The sequence below is a fragment of the Pipra filicauda genome, unplaced genomic scaffold, assembly GCF_003945595.2.
Source record: "Pipra filicauda isolate LSUMZ 115617 unplaced genomic scaffold, ASM394559v2 scaffold2_size9829703_pilon, whole genome shotgun sequence".
In the NCBI taxonomy this organism is placed as follows: Eukaryota; Metazoa; Chordata; class Aves; order Passeriformes; family Pipridae; genus Pipra; species Pipra filicauda.
Genome location: NW_024104421.1, coordinates 5,474,024 through 5,501,998, shown reverse-complemented (window position 1 = coordinate 5,501,998; position 27,975 = coordinate 5,474,024). Strand labels below are relative to the sequence as shown.

Genomic DNA, 27,975 nt, shown 5'->3' with positions numbered 1-27,975 from the left:
TTTCTCTAGGTGGAACATACTTGAAACAAAAAGTAAATAAAAGTCTGGGGAGCATAACCACCTGCACCATGGCTAATGCACCTGAATGTGCCATGAATTGTTTTATGTTCCATTTAGTTGGGAAAAAATGTGTCTGGTGACCTCTCTTTCCATTTTTTTATATGATTGTCTAACACAATCATCATTTAAGCAAACATGCTGGAAGTTGAGAGGAAAATAGCCATGCTTATTTTTAATCCTCCCACAGTCGATGTACGTACTCAGTTTAATGAGTGCTATTTTTATTCTGAAAAAAAGGCTTTGCCCATCTATTTCAAACTAGAACAACTTCTATAGTTTGAAATATGCTGTCCTGCATATATGTATTCTCGGAACTAAGAAATGGATGGAAGGCATGAAAACAAATGTAAAAAAGCAATCATCACATTACTGAGGAAAACATCAGGGTGTCTTCATGATCTTCACTCTGCTTTGGTTATAGCCTTCTTTGGATCTTCATCCACTTCCTTCATCTTTCCTTCCACATCCTGTCCTTCATCCAGTGATGAAAGGATGGAAACTGATGGAAACACTGATAAAAACATCCACTAACGTTTCCATTTTGTTTTTATAATTTGAAGCATGACTTTCTCCAGAACTTCTCATTGTTGCCACACTTTCATTTATGATTTTCTCTTCCCCAGCTTTTTTAATACTTTCTGCTACTGGAAAGGAAAAAAAAGTTCTAAGACAATCTAAAGTTACTTGAAAATACAAAAATCCTTGTATTATGACAAAGATAATTTTTCTGCACTCTTGCTTCACCCTATTTCCTCTGTCTATACTTTTAAGGAGCCCAGAAGTGGAGATGACACTGGAGCGTGCAGTGAACATACTGAAGAGTGAAAATACACAGTCCACACCTAGGATTCTTGCTGCAGTGACTTTCATACAGCATGAGTGCTTCCAGAAAGCAGATGCCAGAAGAAAAGTAAGTAATTATTTTTATACCAGTTACAGTCAGATAGAGAAAATAGCTTTCTGTACTGTATGGCACTATGTCAGCATGAAGAGAAAAAAGGCACCCAAGAAACCTTATAGGATACTAATGTTAGATATTTTCCCTAAAATACACTGATGCTTTATGCTGCAGACCCTTTTAAATCCATGGAACAGGACTGGGTCTATGCTTGCAAAAATTTGGGCTTTAGCATTTTGTGGTAGGAGACATAGAAATGTAGGGTAAAAATTCACTCAAACCATGGGTAATTACAAATGTTTAGGACCAACCTCCAGATCAACCCATTGATTAGGATTCCACAAGCTGCTGTAAGCAGTCAAAGAGCTTTGCTACCTTTGCCAGTTATTCCTGATATAACTTTAAAAGCATAACTTAAATCTCCCTTTTTCAAACTGATTTGATTAGTTTCTATCCTGTCTGGATGGTTTTTCATAAATGTTGAGGCTGCAAAGTGAAAAAACCACTTAATTTGCTCCTTTTCAGGCCAAAAAAACATAGTTCTTTCAGCCTTTATAAATAGACTCTGAACTTTTTGTCATTATAATTGCTCTTGTCTCTCATTTTTGACTGGCACACTAACACCATTAGTACAAAAATATCCCAGAAAAGAAAAGTCTGGGAGTAGAGTACAAACTTATCCAATCTTTAGGATTTGCTAGGAGTGCACAAATGTGTTAATACAGTGCATGGATTAGCCAAAATGTTAAGGGCTCTCCGGGACTGCACAAATGCATTAATACATTGTTTAGCTTAACCAAATTTTTTAAATCCCTTAGAAGACACTTGTTAGGTCTCTTACGAGTTCTTTGAAAGCACATATTAAATATATTCTCTTCTTCCTTTTCTTTCCCTATTGGACACAAATATGTCTCTCTGTTCTGTACATGAATGTGTAAGGTGATAGTTTATTTCAACTATTGAAAGACAGTTTTACACCTGCTTTGGTTTGTAATATGCTTAGTATCATTCATATGTAACCTCAGCCTTAACTCCATGTATATTCAGTCCAGTTCAGTGACAGCCAAACATCATTCAGTCCTTTTAACTTGCTTTATGGTATATCAAAGACTGTTTTGGAAGAAAACACCAGTACAGGTAGCATCCTTAACTTCAGACTGAGGACAGAACTTCAGAATTTCATGTTTGAAGGTGGTTTATTATACAGACCTCTCTCAGGCAGCTTCCCAGGAAAACAAGTGCGTGAGTAAAAGTGTTCTAATTGGAGCAGTCAGCCTAAAGCCTTCTCCTATTTTCCTGTCTATGCCACATATCCTAGCTGAGCTTTTCTGTTTGGTGCCTGTCAGACTTGTTCACTTGTTCAATTGGCATTGTTTTGTGTCCCCTTTTTAGCCTTTCAGCCTTTGTCTTACAATGCTTTATTCCCTGATAGTTGATAGTTTGTGGGTTTAGTGGCTTTTCTTTTTTTTGTGAACTGGTGTTCTTACAGTATTTTGGTGAATTCTGTCTACCAGTGAAAATTTAGAATGACCAGTCAATAGGTTTTGTAAACTATCCTTTGCAAATTAGGTCAAAATAGCACCACTTCTTTTACAAGAGCTATAAATGCATTAAAATTACCAACAGAAAGTCTGCATAAATGTTTAAAAAACCCCAACCAACTACAGTGTCAGTGTCAAAAGGGCTGATCTACTGTAATAAAATAGGTTGATGTGCCTCTATGCTCCATTTCCCTCAAGATATATATTTCTGTGTTTCATTCTGTTAGCATTGAGATGATTATGGAATGATTGCAGAGGGAATCAGGTCAGCAGTGCAGTAGCAAGAAACTGTGCCTTTTGTACAGCTGAATCAGAGGAAAGGCTGGCAGGCTGAGTAGTTTGCTACATGAAGGGCAAAAGACTATGTTACATTCCATTTCTTTGTGTTGCCAACACCTGCCAGTTGCATTCAATTCTTTTTATCATTAAACTCTGGACTGCTCAAAACAGTTGTATCAGATTTCTTAGTCTTTCACATGCTGTTGATTATACACAAGGATGAGTTTGTCCACAAAACCATATGGCATTTTGAGATGCTGGAGGAAGCCTTTCTCAATTGTACATGAATGTAAGGTACTTTTCATAGTAAACTCGTTCTTAAATGAGCCAAGGCTTGCTTGTGGCACATCACTGGAATTCCTCATTTGCCACAACATGTAGAACTTGGAAACTTATTTTTCCATACAGCTGCAGTAAAATAAGATCTTCTAAAGTCTTCATTTATGATCAAAACCTCATTTTCTAAAGAATTAGACACTGAAAAGTAGTCTTTGTTAAATGAGGGTGGTTCAGTAGATAGCTGACTTACAATGTTTAGATTTTATTAGTTTAGTATTTTTTCTCAGTATGCCACAGATAAGAAGTACTAAGTATAATGTGTTCTTATTTGATACACTGTCACTTATTTGATAAGTGCACAGAAGTTAATAGAGAAAAAATACTGTCTTTTCATCAGGCTAGCTGCTAAGAGGAAAAACACCAAATTTGGCATCTCAGGAACATTTTACATATAGAAATCTCAAAACAGTTTATCAATGTTCAGAATGAAATCTCAAAGACCCATTTCACCAACATGGAAGCTAAAATACAGAGAGATTAAATGTCTTGTCAGAGAGTACAAATCTGCAGCAAGGCTGGAAAATATTTAGTTTCATTCTCTTACATTATCAAAATATGATGCCTGCCTTAGTTAATTTTAACTATTAGTCATATAAAAGACCAGAAGTTAGCAGTCATGTGCAAATGATTAATGATTTGTGCTTCAAGTCTTTCAAATAGTAGCAAATGAAAGAAGTCCCTATGACTATTTAAATATTTGCTGGGCTAGGGGGAGAGTGGAGTTTGTTTTTTACAGGATCTAACTATTCTCTGCTGTGTTTTGTTTCCTTCACAGGTTTTCTCACTTGGTGGTATCCCCAAACTTTTACAGCTTCTTGAGGTTCAGAATGAGGACATTCAGCGGGCAGCATGTGGTGCTCTGAGAAACTTGGTGTTTGAGGACAATGACAACAAACTGGAAGTGTCAGAGCAGAAAGGGATCCCACTCTTGCTCCGCCTACTCCGAAACACCAGGGATGTAGAGACTAAGAAACAAATCACAGGTAGTGTTTTCTGTGCAGTCAAACATGAAGTGCTTTAAGTAATGCACAAGCTTTCCGGGAGAGGCACATGATTGTTTACTTAGGCCCGTATTTAGTGACTAAATACAAGAACATTGTCACCTATTCTAAGCAATTTACTTAGGGTAAAATTCCAAGGTTCTTACTCAAGACCAGTCTCTCAGTCAATAAAAAGAGATGAGGAACTGCAACTTCCCCTCTTAAAGCTCCTTCAGAAATTATATGAGTCTGTTTGCAGGAAGCTTAAAGTCCTAGATATTCCAGAAAAGAAAGTGACTGGGACTGTAATTAATGCTGCTGCTATTTACACAGCAACTCAGCCTTTGTTGTTTGACTCTATGCTGACAGCACCTACTGGGAGTTCCTTGTTGAAGACAGTCACCCAGAACTGTCAGGTGCCATGGACAGAAAATGGTTGTTGTGTTCACCACAAACTCTACTGCCCCAAATTTCTGCTCTGAGCTCTCCCACTCCCAGCAGTTTGCACATGAGTCTTGTCTTCTTGGATTTGTGACTAGCAGAAAGCTCTACCACAGCAACAGCATGTTTCTTTTTTGTGTACAGGGGAGAGAATTCCTCCCAGGCAGCCATTTGACTGCAAAGATCACATAGCACCATCAGTGGAGTGACTGACATTCTGGATTCTGTTTTTGCAGGGCTGGTCTTCTCATGCTTTTACTTCCAATAACCTTGAGGAAGAACTGTTAATTAGTAGGGCCCATTGCAAATTTGAAGGAAAAACCCTTTGGATCAGACACCCCATATTACACCTCTTGTTGTACTTCAGTGTAGCAGAAGGGATGGTGGGAGGAAAAGTCCAGCATTACTCAAAAAGAAACCTATGGTTGTTGCCTTGTTGGCTTTGCAGCAGCCCTTTAAAAAGTGCCAGCCATCTCATCCCTGCAGTCCTGTGTAGCCATAATGTGTCTGTTGGAATTCATCTGCTCGTGACCCACATTCATTCTCGTTGGCATGCAAAGGAAGAGCAGGCTTATATTTTATAAATGGAAAACATTATGAATAAATGAATGGAGGTTTATTTCAAGTCAACTTTAAAGATACCAGGAACAAAAGCTATTAAGAGAACTGTGCTTGAAAAGATACAGAAGGTGTCAAGCAGCCCTGCCTTGAAGCAAGGACATGTCAAGACCTTCTGTAATTCTGCATTCTTTTAAGTATTTTAAATACTCTGCTCCCTAAGCTGGAGAACAAAGCTTTGTATTGTTGGTTCTTTTGGCTCAGTTCTACAGCTCTGCAACATTAAAATGTTTTAAAGGTTTTCACACTCATCAGTTGCACAACTGGGTCACTTAGTAACTTACTGTATAGTGTGTTATCTCTCTGTGCTGTTACAGATCAGTGAGGTAAGCAGTGAAAATGGTGATACAGTGGCCAGAAAGCCAATGCTCTTTCCTTGCTAACAATTCCATCATTTCTGACAAAACTGTTGACTGTGCAGGATAGCTCACATGGATACTGTGAATGGTACTGTCTTCCCCTTCAGTGTGGAATTGGATGAAGGCTCATCTTCATTCTGCAATTACCCCTGTCGTTGAACATGAATATTTACCTACAAAACAAAGAAGACACCAACAAAATATTTAAGCAATATCAAGCAAGATGAGATAGCTTGTGTAAAGCAAAATATTGTGATATGCTTTCGTGCCTCTGTCTTGCAAAGGATGGCTTTAAAAATATGCCAAGAGAGAAGTATTTCTTGCTTTGTTCAAGACCAAATGTGCAGTCAGGAGGAAGTACAGAGTACCTTTGTGAAAATGGCACCAGGGCATACTTTTTGCCATCACTTGAACAATTCTTCATCTCCTTAATAAGCTGCAAGGAGCCTACAGGGCAAAGGGCAGTCTGGATGAATGAATTTCTATGAGAATATTAGCTTTGCTTTTGGCCACCTTCTTTCCCAGACAGGCAAGGAGTGAGCTGCAGACAGGAGATAGAGAGTCACTGTTATAAGTATGCTAACTTGGGTCATTGCTTCCAGATGATCTTGGCATGTACGGTGATATCTAGGAGTCACTGGAATTACTGCCCTGTCAGATTTCCTGCATAGCCTGAGAAGGGCTGCAACACAAGGCTCTTCCAAGGATAATGCAAACCTTTGACTGCCTTTCTAACAAAATAGTTAAATTCTGCTGAACAACAGCTTCCCTGTCTGACTGATGGCTCACCTACAAGCTTTGTTTCTCCTCTTGCATTGCCTTTGGCTTCCTGCAGGACTAGTGGAATATCACAGCTATGCATGCAATCTCTCTGCAGTGTTGTAACACTTCCGGGAAAAGATTAGTGTGGAAAATTTGGCCTTCCACCCAGTCAGCACGAGAAGTCCATTTTTCTTTCCACATCATACGTATTACTTGCCTACTTTGACTGTAAATTAGGGACTTCCAAATGTGTGATTTGATATTTACCTGAATGTCTTTCCCCATAAAAGATGAGTAAAATCAGCTTGGTGCCTGATAATCCCTCATTGAGCTGAGGTGAAAGACTCCTGACCGAGGATTGAAAGATGCAATACTCTTTATTAAAGATGTCTAAGCTCAGCAGAGGGAAGCTTTTTGTTTCTGTTGCTGTGTAGCAAGCATGATACCAAAGCACTCCACCTGACAAAAGTATATGAAGATAAGGAAGTTGTTGGAGAGAAGGAAGTTAAAACTCAGAGACACAGAAGTTTTCTCATACTGTACTTCATTGCCTCTCAGAAAATTACATTACATAAGTAAACACCAGCCTTAAAAGCTTATTTTTAAGATCGCTGGCTTATTAGTACTGGCAGTGTTAATACAGACAAGCACTTGCCTAACATTAAGCCATATTACATCATATGTTCTCAAAGAATACTTTAATGGCCTGTATTTTCTTCAAGACCTGAGGAATACAGACTGAGCACAGTCATGCAGTGTGCCTTGAATTGTCCTATGAAAAGACTGAAAGCAATCAAAGTGTATGGAGATAAATGCTGATTACAGCAAGTGCTGTGTGCTGCCTCATGCTCTGTGCGTCCCAGGAGAACAAACAAAAAGCACCAAACCACAACCCCCACCACAGTGGCTTTGTGCCTATGAAAGTGGTTTGAAAGCTGCTATGGACCAGTTTAACTAAGGCCCCTGTGCAGAAAATAGCTACCTGGTTTCTCTGCAATTTCTGTGCTTATATGGCCTCTTCATAGGGTGAATGAGTCCTACTCAAGAGCACACTGACTGAATTGACTTCATGAAATCATTGATACAAGTGAAGTAAAGGGAACATAGGCTTTGTCCTTTTTTTGGCTTTTTGACTTTTTGACAAGCTACTTAGAAGTCTCTTAGGAAAGGAATGAGGTTACTCGTAAGTAGTAGGAGAGGATGTCACTTGGTGACAACACAAGAGCCAAGACAGGAATTGAATTTTATAGTATTTGGAGAACATACTGAGGAACAGAAAGTAAAATGGCTGTGGCATGGAAAAAAAAAAAAAATATTAGCTTTTGAAGGTAAGCCAGATGAGCCTTCAGGGAGTAGCTAACCTCTTGATCTTGTTATCATGAAGCATAAATACAAGAAATGAAAGGAAATTTTTCCTGCAGGGAAGATTACAGCACAAGCAGAACTGTCATTAAAAGAAATATAAATTTAAAAGCAGATCCCACCCATTTTTCCAAATAACCGTCTAAGGGAAAACTATGCTCCTATGAGTACATTAAGCATAGGTGCAAGGAAAGAGCCCACTCCTAAAGACATTTTCTAATGTGAACAAATTCATCCACACCCAAAATGCCACTGAGAGAATCCTTCTCAGCCCAGTGATACAGTGCCTGTGGGTAAAGGTAGGATTTTTGTTGGAAAATATACAGTGTAAGCAACATCTCAAATTCTGTTCTGACAATTCTATTCTAGGTATCCATCGGCAATTAAAAATGATTTTGTTCTTTTTGAAATTATATTCTGTCCTTGTGCCGTTCCTTGCATTTTTGCCATTCTATCTTAACCTGCTTCCCTTACAATGCTCTTTGGATTGCTTGTCTGATTTGCCGTATGGCTTATTTTCCTTCAGGAAAATAGATTCTTCCTTTTATCCTTTAATTCAGAGGTTGAAGAGCTGATCCCAAAAGAAGGAATGGGCTGCTTTTGGCTGGCTTTTGTTTTGGTTTTATTATTTCTCACAATACCTGAAATTAAATTCAAAGTGTAAGGAGATATAAAAGAAGCATTTTCTGTTGTGAATTGATGAAAGGAACATTCACTAATACTCTGCCAGTGTGTGGAGAAGGAGGTCTGTAAACTTAGAGCAGCAGGCTGAGGAAACAATGAATGTCTTTGTAGTGAAAAGCAGAAATACGTGTCGTTTTCCAGGGGAAGAGTACTTTAAAAAGAATTGTCACCTGTTGGAATAGAACATAAGCAAATCTAGTAAGTTATGCAATATTATATTTAAGATTTGTTTGGGAGATTGTGAATAGACAAGGTTTGTAGCATTACTTAATGATTTGCTTAGTGATTAATGTCTGGACAGTAACGACAAACTGGTGAGAAATTTTGCTATCAAGTGTTAGAAAAACTTGGTAATGGGCATTTCCTGTCTTCCAGCAGATTTCCAGCAACCTGTGAACTCAATCTCTGTACTTCCCATCACAATCCCTTTTGCATACGAGTTTATTCTCCCACTCATTGGTCTTTACTTGGTACTTGGAAGTGCAACTAGTTCTACCAGGCATCCAGAATGGACAAATTCCTCCCTGGAACTGTGGAGGATGATCACTGATGGTGGTGTTGTTATCTCTGTTTAGCTTGTACTGCTTTGGTAATAGAGAAGATGATTGCTGCAGGTGAGCAATGCGGAGCCATGGGAAACTGCACTTCACGGTTGGGCATCAGACTGACTGTGCAGAGATTTTTCCTTCAATCACATGGATAACTGTGCCCCCTTTTTTGCCCCATTTCCCTGTCCTCAGATCAGGGCTGGTGAATACTTACCAACCCATTCTGCTCCTCGTCAGAATGTCAAGTGTCAGTCAGGCTTCTTTACCTTTTAACTTCAAGGACTTTAAGTCTTTCAAACTGCAGCGGAGTCTTTTTGCCTCTATGATTTTATTTTGGATATTACAGGTTTGTTGTGGAATTTGTCCTCTAATGACCAGCTGAAGCACCTGTTGATTAGAGAAGCCCTGCAGACGTTGACTGAAGCTGTCCTCATCCCTTACTCAGGCTGGCCAGATCGAGATTACCCGAAGTCAAGTGTTTTACCTGACCCTGATATCTTCTACAATGCCACAGGATGCTTGAGGTGAGCACTCAATCTACAACTACCCAAAGCAATAGTGATGATAAAACAGGCCTGCACACTTATTTTTTTCCTTGTTTTTAATTTTGATGCACTTTACTGTTGTATAGCCCTATAAGTGCCATTTGGACTACCAAAAGACTAACATATTTGAATTATTAGTTCTGGTATCATAGATCTTTGGTGGGACAGTTGAAGTGCCTGTGTATCTGAAATTTTCTTTCGAGAGACTGAGAAAGTTATCCTCATCTACAGCATTATTGGTTATTAATGGGACCATTATTTTGTGACAGTTCTGCTGAGTATGTTTTGCTCACCTGCTGCAATACCTGCTAAATGCTACCAGGCATGGGAGCACTCCTTTGACTAGTGAGCAGAACATGCTCAGCAGTGGCCAAGTCAGTCTTTTTTTCTACTCTGCATATAAACCTTGACTAATAGTTACATTCATTAGCATCTCCAAGGACCCTTTGGATAAATGCACAGAGTTCCTCTCAAGTCGCAATCCCTTCTCATCTAAACAGATGACTTGGAAAAGAGACTTGGTACCTAGAAGCACATAAAAGTCTTCAGTTTTCAGCTGCTGCCAAAGATGCTTACTTTGACATATCATAATCTATACTTAAACTGACTAGAAAGTTATTTAAATTAAGGAAAAGCCATTTGTTAAACCATGGTAAGCCCTGTCCAACCTTTTGCACAAGTTCAAGCAAGTTGCAGCCATGGAGTGAATGAATAGATTTGCAGCTGTGTATTTACTACTACAATCAGCTAATAGGCTCATGAACACAGTAGCATTTACTACAGAGAAATACCAAAGGCCTCAGTGAACACACCCCTAAATGGCTGATGGATAAAAATCACATCTTCAATAAAAACACCATTAAAAATAACAGCCTATAGAACTGGGGCTCTTTGTGTTTGTGAGTTTAAAGTCATTGCATGTTGAGTACACTCATGAGCATCAGAGATGCATGCCTTTTGTTTACACATTTCAAAAATGTATGAAAGGGCAGTTTGAGCTGCTTAGAGGAGTAAAGTACAAGTGCAAGGGCATGGCCTGAGTTTTACACACCTTCTAGTATAGTACAAGGAATAAAGTTTGAAATTTAGAGGCTTGGGAAGCTGCCCAGTTTTGCCTCACACATTCCTGCTATGCTAACGTGTCCTATAGCATATTAGTTGTATATATATGGCATTAATTTTTACTGTGTAAACAGCTCTGTGCCTGACTCATGTGGTTTCAGAAGACAGATGAATTGTTAGCTATACAAAATACTCAACAATAAGGCACCTTTTCCTGTAGGAACTCCTGTCAGCCCACTAGCTACTAATTAAGTTCATCTCTAAGTAATAATTAACTTTTATTTACTATGATGGCTCAAAAGCAAATAAAAAGAAACATTAACCACCCATAATAAAATCTCTCTAGCTAATGCTGGTGGTGTTTAGGAAATGTCTTTTTTCATATTGCTTAGCCCAGGATGCATTTATCCAGAAACAGTCTGGCTGCTCCTGTCCTGCATTTGGACTCTGGAACTGTCTCTTCCCTATGAGCCAGCCGATGTGGACAAAGGATCATTCTCAGGTTTAGCCCTGTATTGCTTTGTCTGAGATTGTTTCAGCAGCTTGATACAAGTTGTTATGTGACAAATAAGGCATAACAGTAGCTGAGTTCTTTCAAATTAGATTCTGGGCTTACCTTACTGTGTACAGAAAAGTCAGTGCTTGAGGCTGCTCCAGAGCTGCAGTGAGCTCTGCAGGTTTAATGAAAACTCTGTTAAACTGCCCTTATCTAGGTGCTCAAAGATGAATTACCATCTTATAAATATGATGTCCATATTCTAGTCCTCATTTTTAAGAGCTTCAACAAAATTATGATTAGAACAAGAAGGGCTCAAAAATTCCCAGGTAATGGAGATCTGCAGGATTGCAGCACGGAATTAGTTTCTGGCACAGAAGAGTTTTTAACGAGGCTTATCATATTTGTACAGGCCAAATAGCTGAGATTTTTAAGATTAATCAGTTTGCATCTCTTTATTGGAAATGGACGCCCCTCCCAGATTAGGTCACTAGAAGTATTCCTTCCTTATGTATTAATTAAAAATTAATCTCTGCATGAATAAATGCTGAAAACTAAAAAAAGAGCATACACAAAGTAATAAAACTGTGCACTGAGGGAGTGATGTTGCTAATGAAGATGTTTGAAGAGTATATTTATTTGCCAAAATATAAATCTGTAATTAGTCTTCCCTTTTGTAATACTAACATGTTTGTTGTGCATGCTGATAAAGTCTATAGCCTGCAGCTTCTATTACAGGGTAAAAATAGTACTTTGAAGTGCAATACATTATGCATAGTACAGTACTTAGCTATAGGAGAATGCCAAAACTTATTTTCAAAAATTTACATACACCTATGGACTGAAGGGGACACCCACAGTCCAAATCTAACACTGGCATATGGTGTGGGTGTATGCACTGTGCCACACAGTTACCAACTCATAAATCACAGCTCTCTTCATCCTCCTTGACAAAAGTTCAGAAGTGAATCCACTCTAGCAGATAATATTGCAGATACTTTCAAACACTGGAATGAGTGAATGAGCAGACCAATCCCTGTCCTGCTAACCAGTTATTGCCAGAAGTATTGTGGAGTCCTGAATCTTGGCTGCCTGTGTCAGTGTTTGCAGTCACTGATAAGGAAGTCTGACGTTAGAAGGATTTGTTAATCCCTTTCTCCAGGTCTGTGTTTTGTCTTAAAACCGTGTCAGAAGCAAAGCTTCACAGAAATTGCAGGTCACAAAACTTAACATAGTAAAAAGACGCTGGGTACGCCACAGAATTCCACACTAGCAGTTAGAATAAGAAATAGTATTGTTCAGTTGTGAAATATGATAAAAAGCACTGTGCCCTGAACAGGCAGAGTAAACCAAATGAACAGACTTCACTGGTTGGCTGACAATAAACTGAACAAGTAAAGAAAACAACAAAAAAAACCCTATCTACAGGACTATTACAGACATGATCTTGTTCCATTTTTATCTTGAAATACCTGTTCCCAAAAGTTCTGCAATGCTGAACTTCCCCAAATTTATGTTTAGTCATCACATTTCCTCCTGCAAAACATTTCATTTAAGTGTTGGAGCTCGGAGTCACAACTGCTGTACTTCATTGCAGAGCCCTCTTGTTTAATTGCTCTGGAACTGAAGCATCTGGTGCCCCTTTGTATTCTAATTCTTCAAATCTTTCTAGACAACTGTCTCCAGAAAAGTCAGCTATCCTCTCTGTTACTGGTTCCCCAACCAGTTAAATAAAAGTAATGCTTCCTTTTTCATTATTATTTTTGACACTTTGTCTATCCCAGCTCTTGTTTCAGCTTCTGTTTTGAATTACACAGTGACCCACAAGGACAGTGTAAAGCTGTATTTGGAGGAAGTAGTATCATTATACTTTAGACCAAGAGGCTGCATAAACATCTTCTTCCATTTGCTCCTGAGAGAAGGGAAGCCAAAGCTCTCACCATGTGTTGAAAAGTGTGATGGCAGCTCAAACCTGTAATGGAAGCTTCTAAGAGAGAACGTAAAACAAATGACTGATGATAACAAGTCTTTGAACCAAGGCCTCTTGCATAGCATTGCTACTCCTTGAAGTTTATTTCCATCCATTCTTATCTTCTCTTGCCTCCTCTTCAGTTTATCTGCTCCCCCAATTCCTAAAAGGAATTTTGTTATTTCCAGCAAGCATCTTGCAGCTTGGCGCCTCTGGTGACTGAGTAGATCCTAGATACCTTTCCCTCCTTGATGGATTTTTGAACTGTGTAAGGCATGCAGAGAATAGAATTTCCCAAACTACTCCAGGAAATCGTTGTCTGGTAATTGAATGAGTCCCAGGAGCAAAATCCCTCTTCTTATCAGTTATGTGGATCATTCACAGCAGTTCAAAAACCTTTTCCAACAGTCGGTGTATGACTCAGTGTTGGCTTAAAGGGAGTATCCCTTTCATTTGGTGCCATTTGCAAGCTAATTGAACATATATTACCATCATTCTGTTTCTTTCAAAGTCATGCTTGATTTTACTATGTCACATTTCTTTGTATTCACCTCACATCTCTGGATCAAAATTGTATTTCCCAGTAGGGAATTAGCTGATCCTCCCCAAATGCTACAAGAACATGGGCAAACAGCTATTTTGATTACAGATATAGTTGCACCATGTGTGAGCAAGAGAGAACAGAAGCAGCAAATGTAAGATGAGATAAATAAGGCACATAGATAGACAAAATGCATCCACATTAGCATGTGGTATAGTTTGAGCATGTCACCAGGATTACCACATTTGAGCATGCCAAAAGTCAGAGGTTTTTGATAGTTAGGTGATGCCAAAGTGTAAGTTCTGAGTCATTTAAAGAGACCATCCCTGCAAGCACCAATCTCCCTAAGGCTGTATTCTCCTCATGCTACACTGTCCCAGCCCTTGAATACCAATGCAGGGTTGAAATATCACAAACTGGGTAGCAGAAGAGCTTTTCTATGAGAAGACTCTTGATTTTTACTCCAGCTGTTCCTTGCTTCATGGATCTGTTTATATCAGAGCACTTTTGATAAAATGCAAATAAAACAAATTTGCATAGCAGACTTGAAGGTTTCCGACCTTCCAGCCCAACCATGACAATTGCCCAAGTACTGAGTATTTCAGGGCCTCCAGCAATTCCACTATAATAAAGTCCAGCTCCTGAGCTCAGAAGGAGCTGTTCCAGTTGTCAGGAACCTCAAATCTTGGGAAGCCAAGTCAGTTTTGAAATTTTCTAAGCAAAATGTCGCCATTGTTTAAAAAATAATTTTTTTTTCGTTTACATTTCTGTGACACTTCTCAGAAACATTTTTTTTCCTTCCCAATCTAATAGCATTTTTATTTCCTGGAATTTCTCAAGCTTCAATTAGCAAACAAACTGAAGCTATCAACTGAGGTTTTGGCTGAAATGCTCTTCTCTGACCCTATTTAGAGTAAGGTGGTTACAGCTGTGTTTGGGTGAGTGGGAGAGCAGGAGCTCTTCCCTTCCTGGCCCATGCTGTGGTGATAAGAAAACAGGGAAAGGTGGAGAATGGAGTGGCCATGTGTGTACAGACATGCACACAGACATGCACTGATATCTATTGCTGGATGAACAGTTGAGCATCAACTTCTTAATGAAACAGAATCTGGTAATTAATTTCCTTTGCAGAACAGGACAGTGCCCTCAGTTCAGGTTCTTCTCCGCCTCCTGAGCTATAAAAGCTGTTTCCCTCACTATATTCATACTAAAACAGCAAGTCCAGGGCACAGCCACTCCTTGCACAAGCATTCAGCACGATCAGTTGTAAAAAGTTCAGGGGGTTTTAGAATGATGTACTGGGACAAAGCTAAATACTGCATCAGCTGAAGTGTCTTTGGTGAGGGAAATTCCACACTTATCTTTAACAGTATTTTTAGTCTCTGTGCCTCAGGAACTATTTTTGCTATGTGCTAGAAGGGCTATAACATGTACATTTCTGTCAGCATAACCATAAACATATGAATGGGTGACATGCCTCAAATGTGACATATATAGGTAAAATTAAATTTCAAAGTGATGTCTATAGTAGGCCATATTGAGGAATCTGAATATTGATTATGTGATACATAATTTCCTGAGAGAATAAATGAACTCATAGGTAGAGACATTGTTAACATTATGACCTAAAGTAAAATTCTAATTACAGTGCATTAGTATTTAATCTGAGCATGTACTTTCCAGGGGGGAAGAAAACAGTAGAAGTGAAATGACAATGTATAAAATGCTACATTCATTTTACAGTCATAATCCACAGGAAAGTTTAAAGCTGTACCTTACTGGCTTTGTCATTACTAAAATAATAAACACTGTGATTTCTGATGGGTAAAGTAAGCATGCAAAATAAGCAACCTGAAACTATCTAAAGAAACATGTCCCTCTCCAGTTTTGATGGATGCTAAGGTTGGGTTATATTTAATGCTATTTCAAACTAAGAAGCTGTAATGTGCAGTCTTTTGGCCAGCAGAGCTGCAGGAGTCCAAAATAATGAGGCCTAGGTTTATAATTCCAGCATTCCATAATTCAGACCTTGTTGAGTTGTAAAAGTAATTACACAACAGAATGTGTTGTTACTTCCCTGGAAATCAGTATCTTATTTAGAGCCAAGCTTCAAGCAGCAAGCGTGTGTTTGGGTTTTCAAGAGTTTTTAAATCACTTTTGTAATTCGTTTTCAAGGTGCACTTGGGTTACTACAAAGCACAGAGACTGTTACTTGAAAGCCAGGCAAACTGCCTTCTTTTGGGTGTGTAGGAGGCAGAAAACCTGCAGAGCAGTGTCTGAGCCACTGTGATAGAACAGCATGAGGCATCTGCAGAAGGAATCTTGCATTTCCCTCTCGGACTGAGAAGCTTCTACTGGCTTCAGCTTTTACCTGCTTAGATGCCAGCAGCTTCTCTGGGAAGCTGGGAATCAGCTGAGCACAGTACAGTTTTCTCCTCTTCCCTGTCTCCCACTGCTGCTCTGGCAGCCGCCTCACCATTCATCCGCAGCCTCTTGCCCAGCAGTGGGGCCAGGCTGCTGCTCCAGCCTGCCAGTCTGGCTGCATTCAAATCCCCTCCTACCCAATAGCATTTCCCCCTGGAGAATTTCCACGCGCACCTGAACTGCCATGTGAATGTAGCCCTGTAAGTGACATCGGTTTTCTTCTCATGTTAATGCAGAGATGTTGCTAAAACTCTCAGAACAAGTGCCTGTTGATGAGTTATCTTGGATCAAGAACCGGTTTGGTGTAGGTAAATTGCTAAAGGACATTTGTGTGCATGGAAATTTTTACAGCTATTGTTCCTCTGTTATTTTGACATAGGCACCATCCTAAATATTAAAAATATAACTTAAAATGGAATAATGAAAAAAAGTCCAGGTTTTTTTGTTCAGGTTTGTTTATAAAGATTTAACTCAACTTTGAGATGAAAATTGGAGTCAGATCTTACCTTATCTATCCAAACACATGGTTTGTTTTCCTGGAGTGTTTGCTTTTGTCTGGGAGTATGCTGAAGTGAAAGTTTTATTTAGAAGAGGCTCAGATTGTCTTACAGCCCTGAAGAAAGGAAGCAGTCAACCTAAATTTCAGTGATTTTAAGATTTAGCTGGAAAAGTTTGTCAGAGTAGCACAAAAAAACATCTTTGACTAAATCTCTTCTCACCAACATATTCCTTCCTGCACAGAAACATGAGCTCTGCCGGCCCAGAAGGAAGGAAAAAGATGAGAGAATGTAATGGCTTGATTGATTCTCTTGTGTATTATATCCAAGGAGCTATTGCAGACCATGAGCCTAATGACAAGGTACTCTTCGAGATGAAAAGTGTTTTCCTGGGGGAAATTGCTAAGTGATTATTTGTTGTTGTTGTTGTTGTTGTTGTTGTTTAGAAACCAGTGTTCAGAAACTGTTGTGATATAACTGCCAAACTTGTTTCCAGGGCTTTTAAAATTGCCACCAAAGGTGAAAGTCCAGTAAGAAGCTTTTTGAAGTATTTTTATCCTGCTATCTAAAAGAATAGTACCTTAGCACTGGGAAAGCATTTTTGGAATCATCAGAGAGAAAGGTAGAAAATTCTGTCTTTTTTTAAAAAGTGAGATAAAGTCACAGCTGTCAGAGATACTAAGGCACAAAAGAGTCAGATGTTACCTTTTCAGTTGCCTCAGGGAGCTAGCTCGCTAGAAGCTTAAAAAATTAATCTGGTTACTCACCTGTATATTTAATGCTAAATACCCCTTAGGAAACGAAGAACCTAAATCCCTTTCGGTGGTAGTGTAATTAAGGAGCTTGCATCATTTAGAATGGAATTAATTTTCCTAAGTGTTTTTTAGAAGTTATACTTGCCACCTAAGCCAGTAACTACAAGGACACGGGCACCTCTAGACGCCAGTTTATCTCATTCTCTTCCTCCCACCGCTGACTGCAGATGAATCCTGAACACAGCCTAGACTAGATGCTTGTCTTTTAGCTGGGTGAAGCTGGGTGAGAAGACCAACCTTCACTTATGACAAAGTTATCTGAAGCCTGCGAGGCACTTCTAGTGTGCCTGCTGTAACTTGTGCCATGTAGTGGTAATTACTGCACATTTACAGCTCTATTCTAGGATTAGTTGCTTGAGCATCTCCTTGTATTTAGTGCCATTAGCTTCAGGGAGAATCCAGCACATTACACTTGTGCCAATAGCTCCTTGTTGCATTCTGTCTTAAAACCGCTTATTCCTTTTTTACTTTCAAAAAAGGAGGAGCTGGTAATAAAGCCATTTGCCATAGACTCATCACTCAGAAATTGTATACCTGACCTTAGCTGTGTTCAGAAAGGAACATCTTATTTAAAAAGGCATTCTACCACAGAAAAAAAAACTTCCTCCTTGGGAAAGATACAAAGCTTTCCTTTTGCTGATGCTACAGCAGGGTTTGTACATGATCATCTTTACTCTTAAGCTCTTAAACATTTCTTGGCACACTTCTGGTCTGTGTCAAATAGCACTCGCCCAAACACTTCCCAGGCACAATTCAGGAATTATAATGTCCCAGGACCATTTCCAGCAGGCATGCACCCCACTCTGAATGCAAGCCCTGTGTGCCAGCTGGCCTCAGTGCTCGGGAACATCCCAGGGCATGTTTAATTTATCAGCGTAAATGCAGTCTTGTGGATCACTGGCATGAAGCCCAGCTCTTCCATAAGGCATTAGAAGCTCTGCAGTTAGTTGTTGAAGATCCAAAACCGAAAGCTCTTCCCATGTCTATACATGTCCCTTCAATGCATGCCAAATCTTTCAATTTCTGTTCTTTTGTTATTTTAGGCCACAGAAAACTGTGTGTGCATTCTTCACAATCTTTCCTACCAGCTAGAGATAGAGCTCCCTGAGAGCTATGCCCAGAGCATATATATGCAAAGAAGAAATATTTCTAACAATGATAAAACACCAGGCTGTTTTGGAACACGGAGCAGAAAAGTAAAAGAGGTAAAGTGCATGTTTAGTTACATCTCATTTGGTTAATCAGTTGTAGTAACCTCTGGAGAATAACACTGTAATCTACCTAACAGTCTGTTATTGATGTGTCCAATAGCATGACACTTACTTGCCCCAGAAATGCAAATTTATTGATAGTCCTACTTGACACCAATTATCTCTTCCGGCTGCTACTGGTGACACTGACATATAAAAAACACTGTTCCATTAGCTGAGGAACACTGCCACTCGGTTTCATCCCCTCTGATGGATCTAAGTCATATCTGTGCCATGTACAGCAATTGTGCAAGTGCCCTCCCAGTGAGTGGGTGTTGTGATGGTTTTTTCACCAGTGAAACCAGCACAGAATGACTTGCCACTTCCATGACTTGCTGGGGTTTGGGCTATCTCAGGACCTCTTCTTTTCAATGCCATGTGGTACAGATCACTAATATTCTGACAACTGGGAATAGTTGGAGGGAAAACAGTACTAAGGGATGGCAAATGCAACATAAAAAAGATTGATAACCCTTCCCCATCCCTTGGTTTTGCTGGAACGTGTTGTGCCTTCTCCTGCTCCACCCACAGTACAACAAGCTGTCCGTTTCTGTTTCTCCTTGGTCTCAGCCCCTAACATCAGTTGCTGAGAGAGTTGCTTCCCCCATACCTATCTCCTTTTATTTTGATTGAGTGGCCAGTATCATTAAATACTGAAATTTTACACATTATTATATGAGCTCACAACTTGACAGTCTGCAAATAACCTGGTCATAGAGAGTTACAAAATGGCTAGTTTAGCTTGTGATGCATTAAGTCATGTAAGGTCGCTGTTTTTAAAGGCTTGATCTGTTTACATGTTTAGAAGCACCAGGACACCCCTCTACCTGAGGAAAAGAGCAATCCCAAAGGTGTTGAATCTCTCTGGCATTCTACACTGATTAGGATATATCTCTCCTTAATAGCGAAGAGCACCAGAAACTACACCCAGGAAGCATCCCTGGGAGCTCTTCAGAACCTCACAGCTGGCACCGGACCCGTAAGTCAGCATTATATTTTTCTGATCATTTAGTTCTTAATGTGAACGAATAGAGTTCAGGGCTGCAGTGCAACATGCCCACTGCCCTGAGCTCAAATAACGCTGTCTCACTGACATCTTCAAGGAAATTGAAGAACATTGAAGGGAAAGTCACAACCAGCTTTGTAGTGTTTTCTTGCTTGGCAAACACGGGCCCTGCTTCTTCTCACTCTGTGCACATCTCCATGTGTGGAATTTGCTAATTCATTACACAATGGGAGGGATGAGCAGATGTTAAAAGCACCGAAAAAGTCATGTTGTGGAACGTACTCCCGTGGGGAGCGGAAGGCTCTGACACAACAGCAGATCACTTTTGTGAAGAAGATAATGACTCTGAGGAACTGGCCAAAGAGCACATGGGAGAAAGAGGGCTCAAAACTTTCCTTTTCCATTGCAGCTGATATGTAGCTCTGAATTTAAACTATTTTAAACGTGCTTAACGTGATGTAGAGAACCCTCTGCGTGTGAGTTTTTATGAGGCCATACATTCACGGTAATGACACAGTACTGCCACGTGCCCTTTAACAGATGCCGTTTGCGGTGGCCCGGACTGTTGTTCAAAAGGCAAATGGCCTTCCAAGCATCCGAACTATGCTGCATGTAAGTCACCCTGCAGTAAAGAAGACAGCAGTGTCACTGCTCAGGAACTTGTCTCGCAACACCTCTCTGCAAAACGATATAGGTGAGCAAAGACTGGCATTGTCTCTTGGGCGCTCTCTGCTCTCTTTGCCTTCAAGTTTCCTTCCTTAAAAAAAAAAAAAAAAAGAAATGCCCCAAAAAAACCCTGATCCGTGTGAGTTGAGTAGATCTTTACGCCAGATACTTGCAGCCATTTTACGGGGTTTAAAATAAAGAGTTCTGCCTAAGGAGGACTTTAACCTCAAGTTTTCTCTATATTGTGTATTCCTCGTCAGGTACTTCCATTGGTGCTATTTTTAAAAATACATAATGGAAGTAGAATCTGTGCAGATTTGGAGAGGGAGTTTTTCTTCTGCTTAAAATAGGGTAAAGGAAGGTGAGTGCCAGCTTCTGTGCTGCCACAGCTATGTAATGCTTTGCTAGAAATCACAGTGCATGTCTAATTCTTCTAGCAAAGGTCATATTTCCTTCTATTTAGACACAAAACATTGGAAGCTTGCAGCTCACACGGTTTTCCCGCAAAATGTTTATTAGAATGGAAGCTAGAAGATGCTATAGAAAAAATAATTCAGTCTTTTTAAAGGATCTTATTTCTAAATAGAAACCATTTCTATTCTGAGTATTCTCATTTCAATTTAATGCGTATTTGAAATTTTTTCCTACTGATAGGACAAAATGAATTCACATAATTGTTGTCCTCTTCTGTGTTCCCACCAAAGGAAAAGGGGAAATTACAGGCATACAGATGGTTCATGGGGCAGATTACCTCCAGAATTCTGCAGAACAGTCTCCTGGGCACTGTTTAATCCTTAGAGAACATTCCCTATTAATGAAAATATTATAACATGTTGTTGAGCTGATTTCGAAGGGATAATCCATATGGTGTTAAAAATTACAAGTAGTGAATCTCCCAGACAGAATAGAAATTAAACTGATGAGAAGCTGAGATTTCATCAGAAAAAATAATTTATGAAAGAGTGTGGGAAAGATAGAATAGCACAAAGCTTTGGAGACAGATGCTTCATCTTGCACAGTCACAGTCATTTTCTTACTTCACCTATAGCAGAGACAACTGGGGGAATTTCAGGCGAACCTTTTCTCCATGAAAATGTATTCTTTGTGATTGACTGAAAACATATGTGAATTCAGGTCAAATTCCTAAAAGAACTTTGTTCAAAGCACATTTGGAAAGCCATACTGTTTTCTAGATATGTGTCTAAATTGATCAAGCTTTCTAAAAATTGCCTTTCTTGATTTACTAATGGAGAAAAATATGGACTATCATCTCTGACATAATTGCTTTGCCTGATACATGAACCTTGTCACCCATCTGAAGGAATGAACAGTCTGGTCAAAGTGATGAGGTGTTTCTTTAGTAGGGATGGACTTCAGAATATGATGTCATTCTTAAATAAACAGCTTACACACTGGTTCAGAAAGTTGTGCTGCAGTCACCCTTTCTCAGTTTGCTGTGCATCACTATACCCCTGATTACCTCTGGGACACAGAGGGTTCCCTGGGAAGGGGCAGCCTGCTGCTGGCACATGCCTGGTGACCTCACTACAGCACACGAGGCGTTAATATATTGTGTATGAGGCAACTTGCATAGTGTCTGAGTTAGTGTGGATGCAGCCTAACCCAAGTTGTGGGGATGTAATGCAGGTACAAAACCATGACTGTTGAGAGAGCACACAGCACCCTGCTAGGTGAGAATGGCAGGAAAAAGGTAGGACCCCTACGTAAACCTGCACCTGTTGGTAATGGAATTGCTTGTCTCTCTTCCAACCTGTAGCTAGAGAAGTTTTGCCTGATTTGGTTGCAGTACTTTCCGAGTCTGTCCCAGGGTCTGACATTGCCTGTGAAACCACAGCGTCCATCTGCTACACCTTGTACAATCTGACGCAGAGCAGCTCGCACAATGCACGGCTTCTCCTGAGTGCTGATGGGCTGCCAAAGATTATTGCCATCAGCATGAATGACAGGTAAGGTGGTCGAGAAGTCTTACCCTCTTCCTTCTTTTCCTGGGCAAGAAAGAAGCTGCAACCTCTCTGCCTCTTGGGGAGAAAAAACACTTCATCTCAAGGTACAGGACAGCTTAAACAAGCAATGTGAATAGAATTGCACATGTTGGGAAATAAAGAAACATCTCTTGCAACTGTTCCATCCTCAGCTAAGTTGACCATGTTCCAGAATTTTAAGTAACTCCTCAGAAGATAACTGCACAACATTATTTGTGTTCTGGTACATATAGTGACTGACCATCAGATCTTATCTGTACCCAAAAAGTTTCTGTCTTTCCCGTAGATTGTAACACAGTCCTGATAAACTTTAGAATGAAGTGCAGAGATACATTTTATGAAACTTATAGACCTGTACTTAAAAATAATTTATAAGGTAGCATTTTAGAGAATAGATTCAAAATTTAATCATTCTTTAATAAGTAATCATATGCAATCAATATTTACTCAAAAGATAATTAATGCTTTAAGAATATGAATAATGATGCTGTTTGCCTTCCTCTCTCTTTACAAAATGAAAGAGGAAATTAATCTCAATAAAGGAGGCTTCATGAGGCCTCAGGTAGTTTAAATCCTGTTTAACTAACCAGAGATTTTACCTACTGGAAAGATTCTTTCAAATGCTTGTTATGCTTAGTGTATTTTCCTCAACTGAAAATTAATAGTGTGATGGCTGCTCTAAAATGTAGCCTACAAAGTACTTTCATTTGTTTCAGTGATCAGGATGGCATGAAACATGCTATTATACCTAAAGACTAGGAAAGCAGCATTTAGGAGCAAAGAGAGACAGGACAAATGCTACAAGGTTACATTTGTTGAAGTCTGTACATGCACTGTGATTATGACATGGAAATTGAAATATGAAATATGTTTTATCATTCTTTTTGCAAAATTGCAGTAACATGTTCAGCAAAGCTAGTAGGGCTGCTTCAGTCCTCCTCTACTCCCTGTGGTCACATACTGATCTCCACAACGCTTACAAAAAGGTAAGATCCAGGTTAGAACAACAACACATAATCTGTCCTTTTGGACCTAGAACTCTCTCATTTGTCCTCTGGGGCCCTTAGCAATTCCACACATTTAAGAATCAATAGGATTTCAAGTGGTCTCTGAATTTGGTTTTCCTATTACTTATGCTGCCTGAGTAATGCATGGCCTTAATTTTTGCTCATCTGCATTCATGTTCCCTCCCTGTGTGGTTTTAAATCCACTGCCAAAGTTTATGAAAACTGTTGCTGCTGCCTGTCAGAAGTGTCAGATGGTGAGAAGTGATGCATAGTAGGTCACCATCCACCACTGACTGAACCAACCTGGCACAGAGGGTGTAAAGTGCCAGCAAAAGCAAAGGCAGGGCGAGGCAGCTTCCTGCTTTGAAACCAGAGCAGTTTTATTCTTCTTATTTGTGTGATCTGGTAGCCCACGTGTAGGCAGAAAACTAGGGCCTGGGAAAGGTGTTGGCAAATATTTACTGCCATAGTAAAAATCAAACAAGAAATGACCAGCATGAGTCAGACAACAAACCAGTTTCCTTTTTTTCTTTCCCCTGAAGCTCTGTGACCGCTTTTTCAGTACACAGCTGATTGAATTCAACCTACCTACCTTCACCCTGCATTTCAAACTGTTTTCAATCCTTGTTTGTTTGCTGTTCATAGCTGTCACCTAAAATTCCCTGTAACCTAAAACTATTCCATGTTCTCAAGGTAGCATTCAGCATTTATTAGTTGGCTGTTTCTTTTTGTAGATTTTATGTTGAAATTTGCTCTAAGAAAGTTACTTAGCATAATATGCTTTAACGGTGTTGTATCACACTCAGCAGTTTACTTCCCCACAAGCCAGAAATCTGTGCTCAAGAATGAGGGTACTGTACCCATATAAATTCTTAACTACATTTTGTTGTCCCTGGTTTTTTACAACTACATTCCTGACTTTACTGTACAGCAATATGGTATGAATTTTCTGAAGTCACTGGTAGTTTAGGTATGCCTATAAGACATATTTGTCAGACCTGAGTTTCAAAACTCAGATTACTTGTTGTTCCTGTGCAAATCAGGTCCCCTAGAGACACCAGAAAACTGCAGACCACCTAATGCCTAGATATTTTTGACAAGTCAGGCTAATAAGCAACAGAAATTACTTGATCCAATGGGATGGATAAAGTCCTGAGTAATTTTGGCGTTGCCCTGTACTGTTTGTTCTGATAACGTTAATCTCAGCTGTCATTAGTCACCTGAGAGCTCACAGTCTGTAGAGCTGAGCTAGAAGAACAGGCTTCTGGTACAGTCAGTGGAGAGAATTAAGCAACTCCAATTATTCATCTCACTTGTCTAGACTAAATGGAGATGTGACTGTGACTGTAGAGGACTCTGCCTAGACCCCTACCATGGCTCCATATCTAGCTTTTAGACAGCTGAACCCACCCTTTCCTTGCAGAATCAGCCCTGAAGATAATGGATTATTCTGTTTCTTTCATTCCAAAGGCTGACTTTAAGAAGGCGGATTTCATCAACACCCGGACCACAAAAGCCTATAACTCGCTGAGAGATTGAATCAGAACATACCAGTGAAGACAAACGAGATCATACATCAGTTAACATAACTATCTTCACATGGTTGGTGTTGCCATTGTGAACCAGGAAGTATCTCAGAAAAAAAGATATTGTGATTTTATATAAAGGCTTGAGTGACCGGAGAGTAGCTTTTTGGAGTTTTTAGTCCTAATCACCTTGTTGTCACTGTATATACCAATATAAGAATAACCAAAGATGGATTCTTCAGATGTCTGAGGTGAAGTTTCATCCAGGTTTACCACTACTCAGAGCTCCAGATGACTGCCTTTGATCTATGCAGAGAAGTTTGAAATGCTGATCGGCAGCAAATTCTTTTCAGACTGTTTTATACAAATAGTTTTCTACAGTGGATAAGCATCAAGTGCACTGCTCAGGACTTAGTAGTCTTTCACCCTCTTATTTTTCCCACAAGCTACATAAGAATCTCCAGACTCCATGAGTATGCACAAGAAGCTCTTTCGCTGCCTGCATTATAAGAGCACCAATGAAGTTAAAATTATTATTTTTGTATTGCTTGTATTCATGGGTTCACTGGTTCTTAAGCCAGTGAAATCTCATTTGAGATTTCATCAGCAACAAAACTGATTTTACATAGATATTATCATCTCTTTCTCCTCTCATCCTCCCTCACGTGGCTCTTGCAATTTTGTCCAGAAGGGGTTTTGACTAGAACCACTAGGTTTAAGACACTGCATTTCAGAAACTTTAGGCTTAATTTGGGCCCATCATTCTTTACTAGTTGGTGGGGAAGTTATTTGCGGGTGATTCAGTGATTATTTTAAAAAAATTGCAATATCAAAATAATTCTTTTGATTATATATAGTAAAGGGAGTGGAATCTTGCCTTTGTTTTTGAAGTAATAGACACACACACAAGAGGTAAGGCTCTGTGCTGCTTAAGGAATGCTGATCCTGCTCCATATTCTCTTACATGAAATAATCATCCTCCCTACAGCACTTACATGCAATGTGATAACTAGGACTATGTCTGCACATGTGGGAATAGGCAACAGGAGGAAAAAAAAAAACCTAAGCACCTAAAAACTCTTACCATGATATGATGCTCAGAGAGGGTAAAGAAGCACTAAAAAAAACCTCATTTGCGATTTCAATAAGTCAGATTTTTCTCAAAAAAAACCCAGTAGTTCAATTGTCCATTAAACCAACAGGAGATTAATATATAAATATATAATAGGATGAGGATTGGGTTGTCAGCTGACATTATCTGGCATTCCTCTTCTGAAATCAGGGGAGGTGAACTACCTTTATGGCAATGGAGATTTTCTCATACGTATTTTTAAGCCTTGCCGCTTGAACAGAGCCCGTCCTGTGCCCTCATTCCGAACTGCTGGCATAGGAGCTATTACAGCTGTTCTTGTCCAGAAGGAGATGTGCAATCCTTTGATGCAGAGGAGGCCATCAGGCCTCTTCATTTCAACACTCCTGGCTAAAGGTCTAGCTCCTACCAGAAACTAAGACAATAGACTGTGACGTTGCGTTGTGTCCAAACATATTTATGGATATCAGGGACCTAAATTCTGCTGGTAGATGCACACTGTTCTCAGAGGATTCCCAGAAAGTCCCACACGTGCACCCAGAACTGAATGTGCCCTGGGGAGGTAAGCAAACAACCCTGTTTTCCCATCACAGATCATTTTCATAGGTCTGTTAGTCCTCCACATTTGCTTTGAATAACTCAAATCAAATGCATTCCAGAAGGAGGTTTTAAAAATACTATTTTTTTTTAAGAGGTCATATTCAAAATACTACAGGTCCAAAAACAACACAGGGGAAGGGAACTTAGAGCACCTCATGTTGAGGAAATTGTTTTTATAACTTTTTAAAATATGATAGAAAACAGGCAATTAAAATCTAAGTTTTTCTTCTAACTTGTTAACCCAAGTAACATTGCATGTGCCACAACTGAATAAACACCAGGAAACCTGGACAAGTCTACTTTTACTGCCCAGAAAGAAGTGGTAGGCAAAATTAATATACAAAGAGTAAACCTGAATACAGAGTAGCATGGGAATGAAGAACTGCAGTCTAAAGATCAGGAAAGCTGTTTTTAGAAATACTCAAGCACTGGTTTAGTTCTGTGAAACTCACAAGGTATTTAAAAGAAACAAAACAAACAATGCCGGGTACTTTTAAATACCCTGTTTAGTATGACTATCTCCCAGTAAGATGTCCTTATGAAAGGAATGCAAACTTTTGGGGTTGTTTCTATCGATTCAGTAATTTTAAAGGTCTTTTTCAACCTAAATGATTCTCTCATTCTATGATAGTGTCCCTTTAAAATCAAAGCAAGTTCCAAAGTTACAAAGTATCTCAGACCAGGCAACAACATGAGAAACAGAGACACGCCTTATTACAACTGATCTCCTACTTGTATGCAATCAAAAACATTTCAGCAGGTCTCCAAAGAAAACAAAGCATGTTAGTCGGAGAAATAATAAAGTGCTCTCTCTAATGCAAAAAATCTGTCTTTGGTTTTTTTGTTATTAGTGAACCTACTTGCTGGGATGCAGCAAATGTATTTTCAAGCCTTAGCCCTTCCTTTAAAAGGGCAAATTCATTTTTAAATTAAATCTGTGTTTGGAGACTTGGACTTTTCTACAGCGGGACAGTGTTACTGAAGACAAGCTGTGTAATGCTCCCGTTGGCATCAGAGTGCTCCTGCAAATAATTTGTTTTTACTTTCAAGATATGTTATGGGTCTCTTTGTCCGGTGTTGCTGATCTGTCAAACCACCCAGCATCTTCTGTTTTCACCTCTCTTTAATTGGTATTTGTCAGTAAACTTCATCATGGGCCACTGAAGATCTCAAAAATAGTTAGAATCATTCTCACCATAGTCTCGGACTTGAGAAATAGAACATTCCCACTTTCTCTTTTCCTGAGAAACCTTGAATTTAAACATACTGAGCAGTGCCCAAAGTGTCTTTGGCTTAATAAGGAATTGACCCCAGGTCCTCTTGTCTTGTGTCTTAACCACAACCCAGTACAACCATCTTTCACTGAATTGTTTTAGTAGAAATCCTTAAACAGGATGGATAATTTGGTAGTAGATACTAGAGAATATAGACATTAATTCATTGCCAGAGAATTAGTTATTCATTTCCTCATTTCATCCTCCTACCTTTTTTCCTACTGTCATTGCATCTAAATATTACTGCTTTTTCTTCTCCCTCCCTTCCTAAATAGAATTAAACTATGTAAAATATTGCATTATATTATACATGAACAGAGGTTTTAGGTTACT

General features: G+C 39.4%; 1 protein-coding gene across 1 annotated transcript in view; it reads left to right on the top strand.

Moving 5' to 3' along the window:
* The window catches only part of PKP2 (plakophilin 2), a 42,602-nt gene extending 15,429 nt beyond the window's left edge, over nucleotides 1-27,173 (top strand). Inside the window, exons 4-13 of the mRNA XM_027711594.2 lie at nucleotides 832-970; nucleotides 3,893-4,100; nucleotides 9,218-9,395; nucleotides 16,650-16,767; nucleotides 18,264-18,425; nucleotides 19,276-19,449; nucleotides 20,017-20,170; nucleotides 21,920-22,109; nucleotides 23,044-23,131; nucleotides 24,623-27,173. Of these exons, the coding sequence (XP_027567395.2) occupies nucleotides 832-970; nucleotides 3,893-4,100; nucleotides 9,218-9,395; nucleotides 16,650-16,767; nucleotides 18,264-18,425; nucleotides 19,276-19,449; nucleotides 20,017-20,170; nucleotides 21,920-22,109; nucleotides 23,044-23,131; nucleotides 24,623-24,691 (1,480 nt within the window). The 3' untranslated portion in view covers nucleotides 24,692-27,173. The remainder of the gene's footprint in view (nucleotides 1-831; nucleotides 971-3,892; nucleotides 4,101-9,217; nucleotides 9,396-16,649; nucleotides 16,768-18,263; nucleotides 18,426-19,275; nucleotides 19,450-20,016; nucleotides 20,171-21,919; nucleotides 22,110-23,043; nucleotides 23,132-24,622) is intronic.
* The last annotated feature ends 802 nt before the right edge of the window (nucleotides 27,174-27,975 follow it).